The sequence below is a fragment of the Myxocyprinus asiaticus genome, chromosome 24, assembly GCF_019703515.2.
Source record: "Myxocyprinus asiaticus isolate MX2 ecotype Aquarium Trade chromosome 24, UBuf_Myxa_2, whole genome shotgun sequence".
Lineage (NCBI taxonomy): Eukaryota > Metazoa > Chordata > Actinopteri > Cypriniformes > Catostomidae > Myxocyprinus > Myxocyprinus asiaticus.
Window position 1 is genome coordinate 754504 of NC_059367.1, and position 17997 is coordinate 772500.

The following is a 17997-nucleotide window of genomic DNA, read 5'->3' on the forward strand; positions in this document are numbered from 1 at the left end:
TAAACTGCAATTGCAAGATTTATAGTGAAAAAGAAGTTACATATTGGTCTGTTCTCACCCAAAACCGATTCGATTTCTTCAGAAGACATGAATTAAACTACTTAAGGATTACTTTATGTTGCCTTTACACTTCAAAGCTTTGGACCCTGTTGACTCATGTTGTATGGACCTACAGAACTGAAATATTCTTCTAAAAATCTTCATTTGTGTTCTGCAGAAGAAAGAAAGTCATACACATCTGGGATGACATGAGGGTGAGTAAATGATGAGAGAATCTTCTTTTTTTATTATTATTATTTACATTTTTTACCTTTTTGAGGTTTTAAATGGATGATTTTTACATCGGGATGTGTGGCAGAGCTCATTTCATGACCACCGGTGGGAAAAGCAATGCTAAAGAAAATAACAGAAGAATTTAAGGTGTAATGTTTGTCAGTAATGATTTATGATGTAAAAGTGTTACAAAATTATTCTAAATACTATGTAGATATTTTCTAGAGAATCATTTTTCCTCTGGGATTTGATCAAAAGAGGGTCTTCAAAGGTTCCACTCCTCAGTATTAAGAATTTCTTCATTTGTGTTTTTGTCTAAGGTAGAAGACATCGTAAGCTTTATATAAAGGTATAATGTTAGGTTATGTGGCGTTTGGATCATAATTCAAAGTGCCAAGAAATGTACAATTTCCAAAAGTGTCCTAGTTTGCCCAAAACAACTTTATATATTTTTAGTTAGTTTTTATTTTAGTCTGTTCAGTATGTTGCACTGTCATTATGCATTATAGCACTGCTAAATAATTAGGTTTCAGGTCACGTTTAACTTTTTAATTCCCTGTTTTCCCAAGTTAAACAACAGTACAACCCCTTAAACAGACTGAACGTCTATTTTATACAGTCTAGTACTGATTATAAATTACACAATTAAAATTGTTATCAGTAATCTTTTAGGTTACACTTTTAGGTAATCTAATCAGATTGCTTTTGGATTACATATTGCATGTTTTGATGAACGTTTATTACCAATATTCTTTTCATTAAGCATTAATAAACATGAAATCTAACAACAATTTGCGATATTTGTCAGTCCCTGAATCCCGCCCTTCAGCGAAGATTTATAGTTAATGTAATTTGTATGTAATCCTTAAAAAGTAACTGTAATCTGATTACACACCCTTAACAATGTAATGGAATCTAATTACAAGTACTTGATTTTTGTAATTTGATTATGTAATCCAGATTATATGTTGTCCATTACTACACAGCACTAAGATATTTTGGATAAAATCATCTGCTGTATGATTAATTGCAATTAAAATGCAAACCTTCTGTTTGGTGTTTTTAGCCTAAATAGTCTATTCTCAAGAGTTTTAATACTGTATCTGTATTTTCTGTGCTTTGCACATTACATGCTGATGTGAGTTTAACCCTCAGAGACCTACAGTATTTTCTTTTTCACTGATTATAAAAATCTTGCATTTTTCTTTTAGGGAGAATTTTATGGGACTTTAGATTACAAAGGCTGGGAAATCTTGATCATATATTGTATTTGTACAATTGTTAATAAAAATAGGTTGTTTAATTACTGTCAGTTCTGCTGCTGGGTCTCTGAGGGTTAATCATAGATAAAGAACAGTTTTAGATCATAACATATCAGCCAATAAATCTCGCAAGTGCAATGCAATATAAATAAGGATGAAACGGTATTTTGCACAGTTTTTAAATGTGACTGAATCGTGTTTAATGCGCTTGTTTTATTCCGGCTCTATTGCGCCTCTTCTGTCCGCTGCAACACATTCACTGCTCGATTAGAATATTCACTTAAATAATCGTTTAACTCATTTAAATTAACTGTGCATTACACATGCGTGGGGTGAGTTGGAGACGAAGCACAATTTAACTGTCTCATTTAAACATCCAAACACTAAATTAAAATGCAAATGACAAATATTTAATAAAGATTATTACTGAATTGAATACAGATGCTGCAGAGTTGCGCGTGCAGTATGCAATGCATTTCTGATTTAAGATAAAGATGAACTGATTACAGTGATATCCAGGACAAAAGCCCTATATAGGAAGTATTTACAGAAACAAACCCAGTCGTGTTCGAGTTGGTTTTCCCTCTTACAGTCTCACTGATGCCGTCAGAATATTTCAGTTTTCTCTTTATCAAATGGCACAATGCAATATTGTAATATTTATATGCAGGTATATAAACCTCTTGTTTGTAGTAGGCCATTAACAGGCCATGTATTATGAATTTGAGTTGCAACAACAGGGCGACCATCGACTCCCATCTGAATAAACGTCTATATGAATGAATTATATACTCTGCAACCCGTGACCTTAAAACTATAATAAGAGGCGCTGGTGGCGGAATTCTTTATCGGACTCCTGTCAAAGCGGCCCGTTCATTTGTCTTTCAGCCATCAGCAGAATTAATTAACGAGAAATGCAAAGGGTCTAAGTGAATGTCAAACAGCAGTCTATGTTAATGAAAGACACACCTAAACACTTTTTTTCCACCCATTGAAAATATACAAATGAAGCCCAAATTGACGCCCGTTAATAATCCGGTTTTTGGCACAGAACATGATATATTTGGCCAGTTAATGTATCGATCCCCGTTGCCCCTCGAGAGCACTTTATTTCACTAGTCATTTATCAATGAATAAAAACACCGATACACTGTTATAATAGCAATGTTATTTCAAAGTATGACAACCGGTAAATGGTTCTGAGGTTGGATTTGACAATTGCTACCAATATAATAATCCCAAAAAATAACCATAATAATTAAATAACAATGCAATTAAAAAATGTTTTATTTCAAGTCGTTTTGCGCCATGACGCAGTTTGCATTGAACTTTATCGAAGTCTTTGTTATTATTCACATTCTTTAGGAGTGAAATGCATTTGTAGACTAAAATTCATTTTTAGACGATTATGTGTTTTGGTTCGTTATCAGTCCGCAGAGACGTCTAAATGACGAATGACCCTGTCAAAACGTTGCCAGTCAAAACATCTGACCCCTCCTCTGTTCGGAATGGTGTAAAAATGCCCTACATTGAGATACAGAGCTCCTATCCAAACAGCACTAACTTTCTCAAGCGTCTGAACGGGTGGGAAACATTTCTGCTATCTAATGCGTTTATTTCATGCTCAAATCAGGAGAGCAACTGAAGGAAATTATAGAATTATCCAAAAATGCCCGATTGCAAGACTCATTCATTATAGTGGAAATTAAGCACACGAGCCGAACAATAATTTAGGATTCTTGGAAGTTTCTCCCAGCTTCCAAAGCGAGGCTATATTTGATGGCGCAGTCTGGATTAAAAACAAAAAAGTCAATCCGAAATCAGTCTGATCGCCTCTCACGATATATATATATATATATATAATATATAAATACAGTTATAAACAATATACTAAAACTAATCAGCAGCCGTCGGTGTGAGTGAGACAGATGCTCAACATCAGTCCGTCCAGAAGCCACGTGCTCGAGTGGGAGGACGTTTGCGTGTCCACGGGATTCGAGCAGAACTTGCGGTCAGTAGTGTGATGGTGTGAGTGAGTGTGCGGGAGTCACAGCTCGGACTCTTCTAAGAGGGTAAGTCTCTTATTTCGCTTTATTTTTCGATGAATACAGTTTCATTGAACTCTCAGAAACCCGTTCCAGGCGCGCAGAAGTCTTTCATACTTTCACTTGTGTTGGGAATGTTTTGTTGAGTCTGATTAGATTCAGTATAAATTAAGCCGGTTTTAGATGGATTTCTTGACTGGAGAATCCACGAGACTCGCTCATCCATCATGTGTGCTCTTACAGTCGGACATGCTGAAGCCGGGCGAGCCCAGCGGTTCTGCTTTCCTCAAAGTGGACCCGACCTACATCCAGCACTGGCAGCAGCTCTTCCCTCAGAACCCGCTGAAAACAGCCGCTCTGACGCCGGTACCGGTGGAGAACCTCCGCCAGAGAGCCCACCTGATCTCGTCCACTTCTTCATCCTCGAGTTCTTCCACCACTCCATCCTCCGTGTCTTCTATAGCGGGGTTGAGTCAGCTCGTGGTTCCGCAGATCTCCCTGTTCGGACAGACTCTGAGTTCCGACAGCAGCAGCAGCTCGTCTCAACCCAAAGAACTTTGTTTGTCGTCAAACTTTAAGAATGATAAAGGGTCGCGGTTGAAGCTGAGCTCCGAGGAGCTGGACTACTACCTGTACGGACAGCAGCGGATGGAGATCATTCCTCTCAACAACCACAACGGAGAAATCAATAACCGTATGTATATATATTATTATTATTATTATTATTATTATTATTGTTGTTGTTATTATTATTATTATTGTTATTATTATTATTATTATTATTATTATTATAGGACAGACATTACAGCTGGAATTGCACTTATTGTTTAATTGTCTTAAATATACATAAAATGTTGCCTAAATTGTTGCACATATATTTCAATATCTGGTGCATTAAAATATAACATATATATATATAAACTGCAAAACACACTTAATTTCGTTTTAAGATAATAAGTCACTATTACATGGTGAATTTGATTATAACTATCGCCTTTTTTTCAGTTTGTGAAGTAGGCTAAACATATGTTGAGCGTTTGATGGGAGGCACATTTTGTGTTTAAAGTTTAATTTTTACTGTCACACAGGTGCGACTCGATCTTGACGAGTTTTACAGGCGTGTCGGATAAAATATTGACGAGTTTTATTAAATTTAAGCCCTGTCGCACGAAATTATCAACGCGCAGTGTTATTAGAAAACATGCTTGAATATATATATATATATAAATAATAATAATAATAATAATAATAATAATAATAATAATACAAAATTGTTCGGTGTTCACACAGAACAAAAAAAAAAAATGCTCTTTTTAATTAATCATCCATGCAATTAATTAATTTGCGTTTCCGTAATATTTGAGGTGTTTAAATCTGAGATGTCTCAGATTGGATAATTGCATTAATTGTCAAGGTCAAGAACTGTGATCTTTTCAACTCTAAATCATTCAATCTTCTGTATGAATCTTTATAAACTGTAACTTGATTTTTTCGACGCCAGTGGAGCGTTTTATCCGCACCCGTTTTCCGTCTTTAATTAACGTTATTCTAGTTTTTCCCCTGAAGAACTAAATAAGGGCTTTTCATGCATGAAGGGAAATACTGTATTAACATGAGAGGTGGACAGTGTTTATTCGGAGTGATCAGCAGTAATCTTCATCGATAAATGCCAGCAGCAGATGAGGGATGAGCGGACAAGCCACAATTAATTGCAGTATAGTTTTGTAGAGGAGAGTCGAGTGAGTGCGGATCACTGATCGATCTGCTCCATCGGCCAACATTCATCATCCCTACACGGGATATGTGTGTGTCTCCGGGGGACAGCGAGACTTCTTTATCACATTCAGGGTTCTCATATAAAGGCGCTTACAGCGGAACACATGTAGTTTAAAACACAGTTTTACTCTGGATTCCAGCGTGATGCAAAATTGAGGTATCCAAAAATATATTGAATTAATACATAAAATACTTTGATGCACAGTATATAAAAATAAGACGTCGCTATACATCAAATGGCAATTACATGATGTCTAAAATGTTGGTGCAAATTAACCTATGCTGTTCGTTTCTGTGGACAGTTTAATGAGAATTAAAATATAAACAAAAGCCTCCTCACAGAGTGTTGGTCAAGTTTGAAGACATATGTCTGTCATAATAGCTGGCTAAATTGTATTTACAATTTCATTGTTTTTTATTTTATTTTATAGTAATTCAATTTTTTCTAAATAAATCAACATTCATAATTATTTTTAAAGTGCAAATGTACAAAACAAATTGGTACAAGGACTGTCTCCTTTTTTTGTACCTCTAGTTAAAATTGAATTGACTTGTTTTGGGTACATAATTGCACCTTAAGGTCTAATTGCTTTCCTTTTAAAGGTACATTTATATGTTTTGCTCCTACCTGCACAGTATCTATTTCAGCCTCCCTTTTCAGCCATTGTACCTTAAAATGTACAGTTTAGTGCTTTTTTTTTCTTCTGTGAGTGTACGCTGACATGAATATTGAGCACTTTTTTATTTATAATTTCATAAATGCACCTATTTTACATTAATATTGGAGGCGTATCGATATGATTTGTATAGTTTCTGTTCCAAACACAGTAGATAAAATGTCTTCGTGGAGCATCTGATAAAAGCACAATTTAAACTTTGTGTGCAGTGTAGGGGATCGTTCTAACAGTGGTTTGGGGCATTCAGGGTCCCATCTGTGTGCTGGGGTAAATAACTGCACCTCTCGCTGTGCTGTCCCGCAGGCTGTGACATGTGTGCGGACAACCGTAACGGCGAGTGCCCCATGCATGGCCCCCTGCACTCACTGCGGAGGCTTGTGGGGACCAGCAGCGCTTCAGTGGCTATGGCTCCTCCAGAGGTCCCGGAGTGGTTGAGGGATTTGCCCCGTGAGGTGTGTCTGTGCACCAGCACCGTCCCGGGCCTGGGCTATGGCATCTGTGCTGCCCAGCGCATCCCGCAGGGCACCTGGATCGGGCCCTTCCAGGGTGTCCCCCTGTCGCTGGATAAAGTGCAGTCAGGATCCGTGCGGAACACACAACACTTATGGGAGGTGAGTGTGTTTCATTCTCATGTTGAGATGATGTTTTAAGAGAATCGACTTAAACTGTGAATGTGTGAACAACCTGATGTGTGTCAAACACAAAGACGGGCAGGTGAGGAAACCACAGACACACAGAACTAAAGGTCACACGCTTTACCTTTGATATTATCAAGAGAGACAGACAGCTCTCAGCTCAGGTTCAGTTCATTATTTTCACTGAGGTGTCAGAAATTAACTTTCACATTAAAGGGCCATATTTGCCCCCTGGATATGATTTTCAGGGCAATTTGGTTTCTAACCACATAAGAACAAACTACGTCTCATTGTGTGGCTTACCCCCCCCCCCACCCAATAATAGACTATTATTAACCCCCTTGGCACTGGGGTACAGATAAAAACTCAAGAAGATGTAAATAGAATATCCTGTGGAATACAGGGTGTTATTATGTACAGAACAATAAAATATATCGTGAAATATACAATAACATGAGTGGTCGAAATTTTTTTTACTATGAAATAAATAGCGTTATGTACAATGAATGTATTATGGAATGTACAGTACATGCATTTTAGTATATAATAATGTAAGTAAATCTTGTTCGAGCCAAAGCTGAACTTCTTGTGTGGCACATGAGTTGTGATGATCAATTCTTGCTGAAATCATGATGTGAAAGACTTGATCTTGAAATACTTGTTGGAGTTGTTGAAAGATGTTGTTTTTGCTGTAGAGGCCAATGAAGAGGTGCATTTCCCAAATGCATCATCAGTCAGCCATCATTACCAACATAGTTCAATGATTTGGTGTTTCATGAAACCGTAGTTTTAACGAACATTGCTGTGTATTTGGAACTACAGATCTCCACCTGTGGTTAAAAACATAGTTCATGTTAGTTTCCAATGTTTTATGAGTGATAAATCTGACCAGACGTTTTCTTGTCAGCATTCGTGACAGTATTTAAACTTTGAGAATTGCTGTTGTTTATGATTTTCTACCTCCTCCAAAAGCACTTGAAGTACTGTGTTTAAGAATTGCAGTTTCCATGTAATTATTAGTCACGTGTCTTTAGCACATGACAAGTGGAATCATATATAACACTCTTGAGCAAAATAAGCAACATGTACACAACAATTAATTAATATACCTTAATGATTTTTAATCAAAACAAACTTTCTATGAAGCCCATATTTATAATGCATTGTAAAGGCATTATAATGCATGAGTAATGTCTCATAATACATCTTATAATATGTTATATCTTCTCATAAATAATTGTAACCACAATTATAATACTTTATAATAATTACCTGTTCATAGTTATACCTTAGAGTGTAACACATTATAACACAAGCAACATCTGATTTTATCTGCAGAAGTTATAATGTATTATATATATTTGTAATATATAATAGATATGCTTTAAGTGACAAAAGCAATGTGTTCTTATAAACATCCATAATGTATTTTTAAGTGGTTATAAGACATTACAAGTCATGTTGTAAGTTATAAACATTACACATGCACAAAATACAAAGTAACACACATTTAATGTAAACACTTGTAAAGCTACAAGATTAAAATCTATCAGAAACTCTAAATATGTATGTTGATCACACATGTAAACACACACAAGAATAACTGATTCTATACTGAACTCTATTCAATAAACTTTAATGTTTGTGCATCTTATTTGGAGATTTATTTTATAAATAACTTCCATTATAGAAGTTTGACTTGTAATGTATTGTATGTTATAAGTTTATGTTATGACTGTTTATAAGAAGATAATTCTTTTATAATTTAAAGCAGTCAAAGAACACTTATAATATGATCATGTCATAAAGTCTTTAGACTGTTTACATTACACAGCATTTATAACATTAACTTTATTAACTTCTGCTGCTTTAACATTGGATGTCTCTTGTGTTATAATGCATTATACTCTAAAGTATAACTATGAATAGGGGAAGTCTTATAATGTATTATAACTGTAGTTATAATTATTTATGAGAAGTTATAACATGTTATAAGGTGTATTATGAGACATTATGAATTCATTATAATGCATTATACTCTAAAGTTTAACTATGAATAGGGGAAGTCTTATAGTGTATTATAACTGTAGTTATAATTATTTATGAGAAGTTATAACATGTTATAAGGTGTATTATGAGACATTATGAATTCATTATAATGCATTATACTCTAAAGTTTAACTATGAATAGGGGAAGTCTTATAGTGTATTATAACTGTAGTTATAATTATTTATGAGAAGTTATAACATGTTATAAGGTGTATTATGAGACATTATGAATTCATTATAATGCATTATACTCTAAAGTTTAACTATGAATAGGGGAAGTCTTATAGTGTATTATAACTGTAGTTATAATTATTTATGAGAAGTTATAAAATGTTATAAGGTGTATTATGAGACATTATGAATTCATTATAATGCATTATACTCTAAAGTATAACTATGACTAGGGGAAGTCTTATAGTGTATTATAACTGTAGTTATAATTATTTATGAGAAGTTATATCATGTTATAAGGTGTATTATGAGACATTATAAATGCATTATAATGCATTATATTCTAAAGTATAACTATGAATAGGGGAAGTCTTATAGTGTATTATAACTGTAGTTATAATTATTTATGAGAAGTTATAACATGTTATAAGGTGTATTATGAGACATTATGAATGCATTATAATGCATTATACTCTAAAGTTTAACTATGAATAGGGGAAGTCTTATAGTGTATTATAACTGTACTTATAATTATTTATAAGAAGTTATAACATGTTATAAGGTGTATTATGAGACATTACGAATGTAGTATAATACATTTATAACGCCTTTACAACGCATTATAAAAATGGGCTTTATAGAAAATGTTACCCAAACTTTTTATCTTTTCTTTTCACACTAATTTTGATGCTCTATCAGTATGCCATTCTGATTGGTGCACATATTTTTGCACACTGACGAGATCTCGCCAGTCAGAATAGTGCGCAGAAAGGTACCAGTGAGAGAACAGAACAGAAATCAGGAAGGTGAATAAAGAAAAACAAAAGAGCACAACAAAATAACCAACGCTTTCATAGATTATTTATGCAAAGAATTATTTTTTCCTCCTGAAATGCATTTTTGAATGTAAAATATGTGAATAAGGAAAACATTTACCAAAATCACAATCTTAATAAAGTATCTATCTATCTATCTATCTATCTATCTATCTGTCTGTCTGTCTGTCTGTCCATCTGTCTGTCTACCTGTCTCTCTGTCTGTCTGTCTGTCTGTCTGTCTATCTATCTATCTATCTATTTGTCTGTCTGTCTGTCTGACTATCTCTCTATCTATCTATCTATCTATCTGTCTGTCTGTCTGTCTGTCTATCTATCTATCTATCTATCTATCTATCTATCTGTCTGTCTGTCTGTCTGTCTGTCTATCTATCTATCTGTCTGTCTGTCTGTCTGACTATCTATCTATCTATCTGTCTGTCTGTCTGTCTATCTATCTATCTATCTATCTGTCTGTCTGTCTATATCTATCTGTCTGTCTGTCTGTCTATCTATCTATCTATCTATCTATCTATCTACCTATCTATCTATCTATCTATCTATCTGTCTGTCTGTCTGTCTGTCTATCTATCTATCTATCTATCTATCTATCTATCTATCTATCTATCTATCTATCTGTCTGTCTGTCTATATCTATCTGTCTGTCTGTCTATCTATCTATCTATCTATCTATCTATCTATCTATCTATCTATCTATCTATTTGTCTGTCTGTCTGTCTGACTATCTATCTATCTATCTATCTATCTATCTATCTATCTATCTATCTATCTATCTATCTGTCTGTCTGTTTGTCTGTCTATCTTCCTGTTTGTCTGTCTGTCTGTCTGTCTATCTGTCTGTCTGTCTGTCTGTCTGTCTATCTTCCTGTCTGTCTGTGTGTCTGTCTATCTTCCTGTCTGTCTGTGTGTCTGTCTATCTTCCTGTCTGTCTGTGTGTCTGTCTGTCTATCTTCCTGTCTGTCTGTGTGTCTGTCTGTCTATCTACAGTATCTCAATATTTATCACAAAATTGTGATATTATGTTTTTGGTCAATATTGCACAGCTCTACTTTGTAGTACATTCCATTCGATCTCCGAAGACGTTCTTACTCTGTCGCATGAGTAACATTATTAACGTGGTTCATATGATGGATGTGTTGATTTGTGACATAGTTACTACAGTTTCGGGAAACAGTCGAGACTAGCTACAGTAGTTAGTTTCTGCTAGTGAGCTCTAGTGAGTTATACGGAACAATATTGTATTGGAAACACACCCCTGATTGAGCAACACACTGTTACTGGTTCTGTAGGGTCAATGTGACGTCACTTTATACTCTCGCTCGACGACGAAAGAAAAATTCTTCTGGATAAAACAGAGCTGTAGTGGGTGAAGGGAACACAAGCAAATAATTCCAGCAAACATTCACACTGGAATTCTCTTATCATGGCAGTACAGTGTAAAACACAACATTTCAGCACACATTTGCTGTGTGTGTTGTGAAAATCTCTGACCGCTCGCTCACTAAACTAAAATAGCAGCGTGAACATGAACAATTATTATCTGCTCTATGTCAGAAATCACTGTAATGGGGAATTAATCACAGGCTAAGTTTGGCAGACTTTGTAAGATGTCATACTCAGGGTTATGAGTGTGCTCAGTAGCTCCACAGATGAATATTTCCCCTGTTAGATCATCTGTTAGCATAATATTAGCAAAACAAATCACACGCTGCACTCACTCACTCATTTACATTCATTATGGCTTGATTAATGATGTCTGCACGCTTTGCTCTCTGAGCTTTTATTGACAGCTATTGTAGCATTTTTTGAAATATTTACGCCTCATTTCAGACATGTAGGTTAAAGATGAGATAGGAGCCATTTGTTCAGTCAATTAGAGGTGAATACAACTCATAGTTCATCCAGTATTGCTTTAATAAGTACTGCTTTAATGAACACAATTCTCACAGCACACTTAATCTTTATGCTTGTGCGGCAGTATATTATTATTTTTTTTTATTCTACACTTTGGTGGTCTAATGACTGAGCAATTAGATGCTTAGATGCTTAATATGACATCATTTAAAGAGCGTGATTATACATTGTTTAAAACAATTTGGCCAATGACACTGAACAGATGGGATCTTTTGCTGTATGATAAATTTTAATAAATGTATGAATAGTTGACATGAAATACTTTTGGGAAGTTTATCCTGTGATATGATATGCTAATTTGCTTTTATTATTATTATTATTATTATTATTATTTTGCATGCCATTTTCATAAGCTTATTTTAACCTCCTGATACCCAAGCGTGACTGCTGTGTGCATTTTACATTTCCATATTTGATTTGTAACTAGCAGCACCTAATAAAGAAGCAAAAAAATAAAGAAAGAAATAATTTATAGAGCTAATAGTTTTCCTAAAAAAGGGATGTCCACATTTGTGGACAGCGGGACTAAGTTTGTTCTCACTGTGATAATGTACAGTAAATATAGGAATGCATTTATTAATGTTAATGAATAGAACTGTATTGCACAGTGATAACAAATTAAAATATAACAAAATTTATATTAAAATGAAGTGAAATGACCCACAGATGTGTTAGAGTTGAAAGTTATTCAAAATAACAAACATATTTTTTTTTTACTTTTGAGGAAATGTGGTGCCAGTGTCCACGTATGTGGACATCATGTTTATCAGGGCGCTAACGTGCGAAAAATGAACAGATTTTTTAAAGCGGCATATCAAATGAAACTAGAGACTCTACTCTTTACAACCAAACAGGTTTCAACAAAAAACTTAAAGAGATTTCTTACCAGAGACACTTTTATTGGCACTGCACCCATGCTTCAAGGAAATCAACGTCATGTTGTTGTGTCACGTGACTCGGTGCGGCAGAAGTTTAACCCTTAAATGACAGTCTAGAGTCTTGTGAACAGTATTCAGTCAGTTTAAATTAAATTATGCGTTACATATAACGAATCCAAAATAGTGAGTCCACGCATGTGGATGTGGGGTTAAAGGAATATTCCGTTAAATTAAGCTCAGTTGACAGCATTTGTGGCATAATGTTGATTACCACAAAAATATTTTCAACTCGTCCCTCATTTCTTTAAAAACAAAACAAAAATTGTGGTTACAGTAAGACACTTACAATAGAAGTGAATGGGGCCAATCCGTAAACACTAAAATACTCACAGAGCGTGTTTACATGCACGTTCTTACAGTGATTATGCATATTAATAAGCAGACAACGTGTGTGGTCATGTAAACGCATTAAACAGCGTTGATTTATCGGTGTAAGGTCATAAAAGGCGTAAGAAGATTTTTGCCCATTACTTTGATTTCACTTTGCGTGTAAACACCTTTACCGGCGTTCTTAACGGGTAATTCAATGTGTGCATGTTTTTGATGTCAAAAACAGAGAATAACACAATTATTTCAAATGTCATGTAAATGGGGGCCTGGGTAGCTCAGTGGTAAAATATGCTGGCTACCACCCCTGGAGTTCACTAGCTCGCTAGTTCGAACCCCAGGGCATGCTGAGTGACTCCAGCCAGGTCTCCTAAGCAACCAAACTGGCCTGGTTGCTAGGGTGGGTAGAGTCACATGGGGTAACCTCCTCGTGGTCACTATAATGTGGTTCGTTCTCAGTGGGGCGCGTGGTGAGTTGTGCGTGGATGCCGCGGTGGATGGCGTGAAGCCTCCACACGCGCTATGTCTCCATGGCAACACACTCAACAAGCCATGTGATAAGATGCACAGATTGACAGTCTCAGACGCGGAGGCAGCTGGGATTCGTCCTCCGCCACCCGGACTGAGGCAAATCACTACGCCACCACGAGGACTTAAAAGCACATTGGGAATTCCAAATTGGGAGAAAATATCATGTAAACATGGATTTCTTGCTTTGTCATATTTTTTTAATAAGCTGATTTTTGGCAGTAATCAGCATATTGGTGTGCATGTAAACGTGCTCAATGTTTCAAAAGTATAGCTGCAAGATGTAAACAATATGTGTGTTAACATGAATTTAGTGTGATAAAATCACGATTTAAACAACTTTACAGCTCAAATAATGCATGAGTTTTAACAGAAGAATTAATGTAAGTGTTTTTATAAAATTATAAGCTTCACATTTCTGTCTTTAAACCCTCCACAAATTGACCCCATTGACTTCCATTGTAAGTGTCTCACTGGAACACAGACTTAAAGAAAAGGAGGAACGAGTTTAAATAAATTTTTGTGATAATCAACATTATGCTGTCGATTGAGCTGAACTTGTATTGAACCTGAAATATTTCTTCGTCAAATATAACACATTCGTCACACCACAGGACCAAATAAACTAGTGAAGGAAGAAAGGTGTTTTGAAATGATAAACATACATTTTCTCTTTCATGCTGTTGATACAGTGTATAAAAAGTCAGTGGACACATACCCGTATGTATTCATTTATTTGCATGTGGTAAATCAAATCTACATGCTGCTTGTTTTGTTTTATTGATGTAAATACAGGTAAAGACAGAGTTTATACTGTAGTGTTTCGTAACATTTACTGTAGTCATTATAAACATTTGGCCTTGTGTTTGTTCATTCTGGTCGTTTAGGGAGAATTGTGTCCTCTGGTTTTCTCTCTGGCCTGTCACAGACATTGAGAATTATTCCACTGGTCTGTGGAGGGTTTTCCCACCCGGAGTCTGGAATGCTTTTCTAAAGAATATTGTACACATTTCTCTCATTGATATTGCCCATTATAAGCCATATTTACCAGCTATATATCATGTGAATAGAGCTGTTTGGTCATGTTTCACGCTCACCGTGTCCAATTCAAATATCTTTGTAAAAGTCTCGCCCAATAAATATCTGCACTTGTTAGTCGTTCTGTCATGATGTCGTGTGTAAGATGACTGCAGAAACCTGCACTGCTTGAATAATGTGACAATTCATCTACATTTATAAACTAAACACTGTACTTGTTGTTTTACTTCATTAAATGATAGAGGAGCTTGTGTAAAGTGTGTCAGTGTGGAGTTTGTGTTCACTTCATCTGTGGATCACTTACAAAAATAAGTACTGCGATGGTGTCCGATTGCAATATATTATCGCCACATTCATGTACCATGGTATTTACATGCTACTCTAAGGCACTTTAAAGAATAACATGGTGCTTCCATGTTAAATGACCAAAAACATGGTAATAAATGGTACTTTTTGATATGTTTTTGTTGTTTGAAGTTTGTAGAATCATGTTATAGATGTGCAGAACATCATATGAAATATAATACAGTGATTTCTGTCTGTGGTTTTTACAGTTGTTTGTTCTGTTTATCTAAATATAATGGCTTTAACCTTTTAAGCTCAGATGGGCACGCTGGCGGACAAATCAGAAGTGTTCCATTTTGACAATTTATTAAAAGAAATTGCACTGTACATATTATTGTAATCAGTAAAAACATCAGACTGATCAAATAGTCATGTGTCATATGTTGTTGGAAAGCTCTCAAAGACTAGAATACAACCAGCCTATTTGTTTTACTCAGACAAAAATATAGCAAGTAATAGCTAAGTATATGTCTTTGACAATTATGTTGGTGTTGCTTATATGCCGCATTTTCACTTAATACGTCACGAAAAATAAACGAAACATAAAATGTCACACACAGTTACTTAGATGAGATGATTATCTTTCAAACGAGCCCACACACAAGATAATCAGATGTATAGATCATTAGATAATCCACATGAAGCACAATGTTACATATGACCACCAGGAGATGGCGCCAAATACATGAGACAGACTCAATGATGACTCAAATGACACAGAATGAAACTCATTCTGTGAAATCTCATTACTAAAATCATGTCTGCATGCTATGCAAACCTTTAGTCATTGTTGTGTTTGCATGTGTAATTAGTTCTTATGTACAATTATTATGTTTATTTGTTTGGAGACATTTTTAGACAGTATGATATTTGTATGATTTTTTGTAATGCTATAAATTTTGATTGCTTTGTCGTATCAAGACAAAAAAAAATTCTCAGATACAGTTGACATGATTTGGAACAAAATGTCAGAGCCACCTTATTTACACACAAGATATATAATGTCAAATAAGAAAAATAAGAAGAAAAGTACATTTTTGGCTAAATATTTTTGTGTGATTTTTCAGCAGTTTCTTAGACTGAGAGTATCAGAATGTATCATAATCTATATCATATATATATATATATATATATATAAAAATGTAAAAGTTTTCTCTACAATAATACCAAAAACTTGACTCTCTCTCTCTTTTTTTTTTTGTCGAGTTATAAGCCTTTAATTTTGTGTATGCCACTGAAACAGGAAATCTATAAAAACACCTTCAGCGCTTAAAGGGTTAAGTTGTTTTTACCAAATTCTTTAAGTCAAACTATTTTGGTAGAAAATAGCCCATCTGTAACTGAATGCTTTTATTAAATATAAATATTGAATAATTGCTGCACATGAGGGTGATATAGTCATCTGCTGATGGAAATAATATTTTCTAATGGTGGACATCTACTATGATGTCACCACTTGCGTCTGTATCAGTGGGTGATCTGAGTGAATTCTAACGGGACGCACGCCAGGATAATTATTTTTATTTTCCATTCTCCGCTATGGAGGGGACTTATTTAACATGGGTTCGCTCTATGATTTGTCACTGAAGTTATTTTATGCTTCATTTGTGTCTGTGTTATGAGAGAAAGCATCTTGAGATGTATGTTACTCTCAGTGTAAACACGGATCTTTTACACGCCGTTACATTAAATCGTGACCAAACAGTTTCGTTTGAAAGTAAAACACGCGGGTCCTGAACGGCAAATTCTTGCTCACATTGACTTCATGGATTCCGCCACACATTTTTTCACCACTTTTATTTTCAATCCTTCAGTTTTGGAATGAGTGTATTTAAGAGCAGTCTGTTTTCATTGGACTTTTTTATGGTCGCTTCTATTTTTATTTTAAGATTTGTTTAGTCTGTAAGTTTATACGCCACGTCTGACGTGCAGCTATTACAATTACAGATGATAAAACCCCCCAGTGTTTATGTTAATATTTGTACTCATGTATCTTATACTTCTTAACTTACTCTCCATATTGACATCCAGCTCGACCCGAAAGAACATTCAAATAATGCTGTTATGATAGTAAAAATTATGTTTTTCTACAGATATTGCCCTGCGTGGCTTTTCTAAAGTGCTGCAGACGATATTTGGTGATATTGCTGTGTGATCAGTAGTTTGGGTCAAAACCATCATGTAGCGAAAATGAAATGAACCCTTTATTATCCCTTTAAGCTCGAATGGGCCCGCGAGAAAAAATGTCAAAATATTAATAACTACAGTCTTGACCAACACAAAATAGGTATCGCTTGAAAGTTTAGAAGCTCTACTTTCCAATGCATGTAGACATTATGACCAAAACTGAACAAGTGCTTTGAAATTTACAGACAAATCAGAAGTGTTCTCAGGAGTATATCATTAAAAAATGTAAAACGATACCAAACACTTGACCCTCCATTTTTTTTGTCGAGTTATAAGCCTTTAATTTTGGGTATACCACTGAAACAGGAAATCTTTAAAAACACCTTCAGAGCTTAAAGTGTAAATGTACATCATGATTTTTTAAATTAAACTGTTTCATTAGACAGTCATTAACCTTAATGTGTTTTGAATGTCAAAAGTCACTGAAATCACATTTTAAATACTAAAATTGTTGGTCTCTCTCCATGAATAATACAGTTTTTCTCTTTTTCTTGTGTGTGAAATGAAATGAGCCTAAATAAATATCACAGTCAGTAAATAAATACACAAACAGCTTGTTGACTTCTCTTCAAGATGAACGATAAGCCAAGTTTCTGGCACAAAGCCGATAAAGCGAGATGCAGACGAGGCCAGCGACAGTGAGTGTTTTTAATACGGCTGAAGGGATAACAAGCGCCGCTATCACCTCTAGAGACTCATGCAGACCACGTTAGCGCACAACTGCACCATTTACATGCTCAAACCTCTCGCCTCACGACCTGTAAGTGTTTCCTGTGATAACGCGCCGTGGCTCCATTAGCTAAAGTGTTTGTCTCTCCTCGAGCACTGGAAGCTCTCAGCGCCGCAGGTCTCGTCTGAGTTTAATGGCTGCTGGGTCCTGATTTACTGCCTGTAATAAGGTCAAGAGGTCAAGCGCCTGTCAGCCAGACTGTCTCCCATGCGTTCTCTTTCTCCATGGGTCGGTCATCGAGGTTGCGCTGGTCAAAGACTATTTAC

The 17997-nt window shown here is 35.3% G+C and overlaps 2 protein-coding genes across 5 annotated transcripts in view; both read left to right on the forward strand.

The window, feature by feature from the left end:
- LOC127414552 (synphilin-1-like) overlaps positions 1-17997 on the forward strand; it is a 285700-nt gene that overhangs the window by 128858 nt on the left and 138845 nt on the right. The gene's annotated exons all lie outside the window — the stretch shown is intronic.
- Positions 3556-17997, forward strand: part of LOC127414562 (putative histone-lysine N-methyltransferase PRDM6) — a 60762-nt gene continuing 46320 nt past the window's right edge. Inside the window, exons 1-3 of one of the 4 annotated variants that reach the window (XM_051652679.1) lie at positions 3556-3607; positions 3824-4274; positions 6337-6644. In XM_051652679.1, coding sequence (XP_051508639.1) covers positions 3830-4274; positions 6337-6644 — 753 coding nt within the window. In that variant the 5' untranslated portion in view covers positions 3556-3607; positions 3824-3829. The other 3 variants (XM_051652681.1, XM_051652680.1, XM_051652678.1) reach the window with 3 other exon arrangements.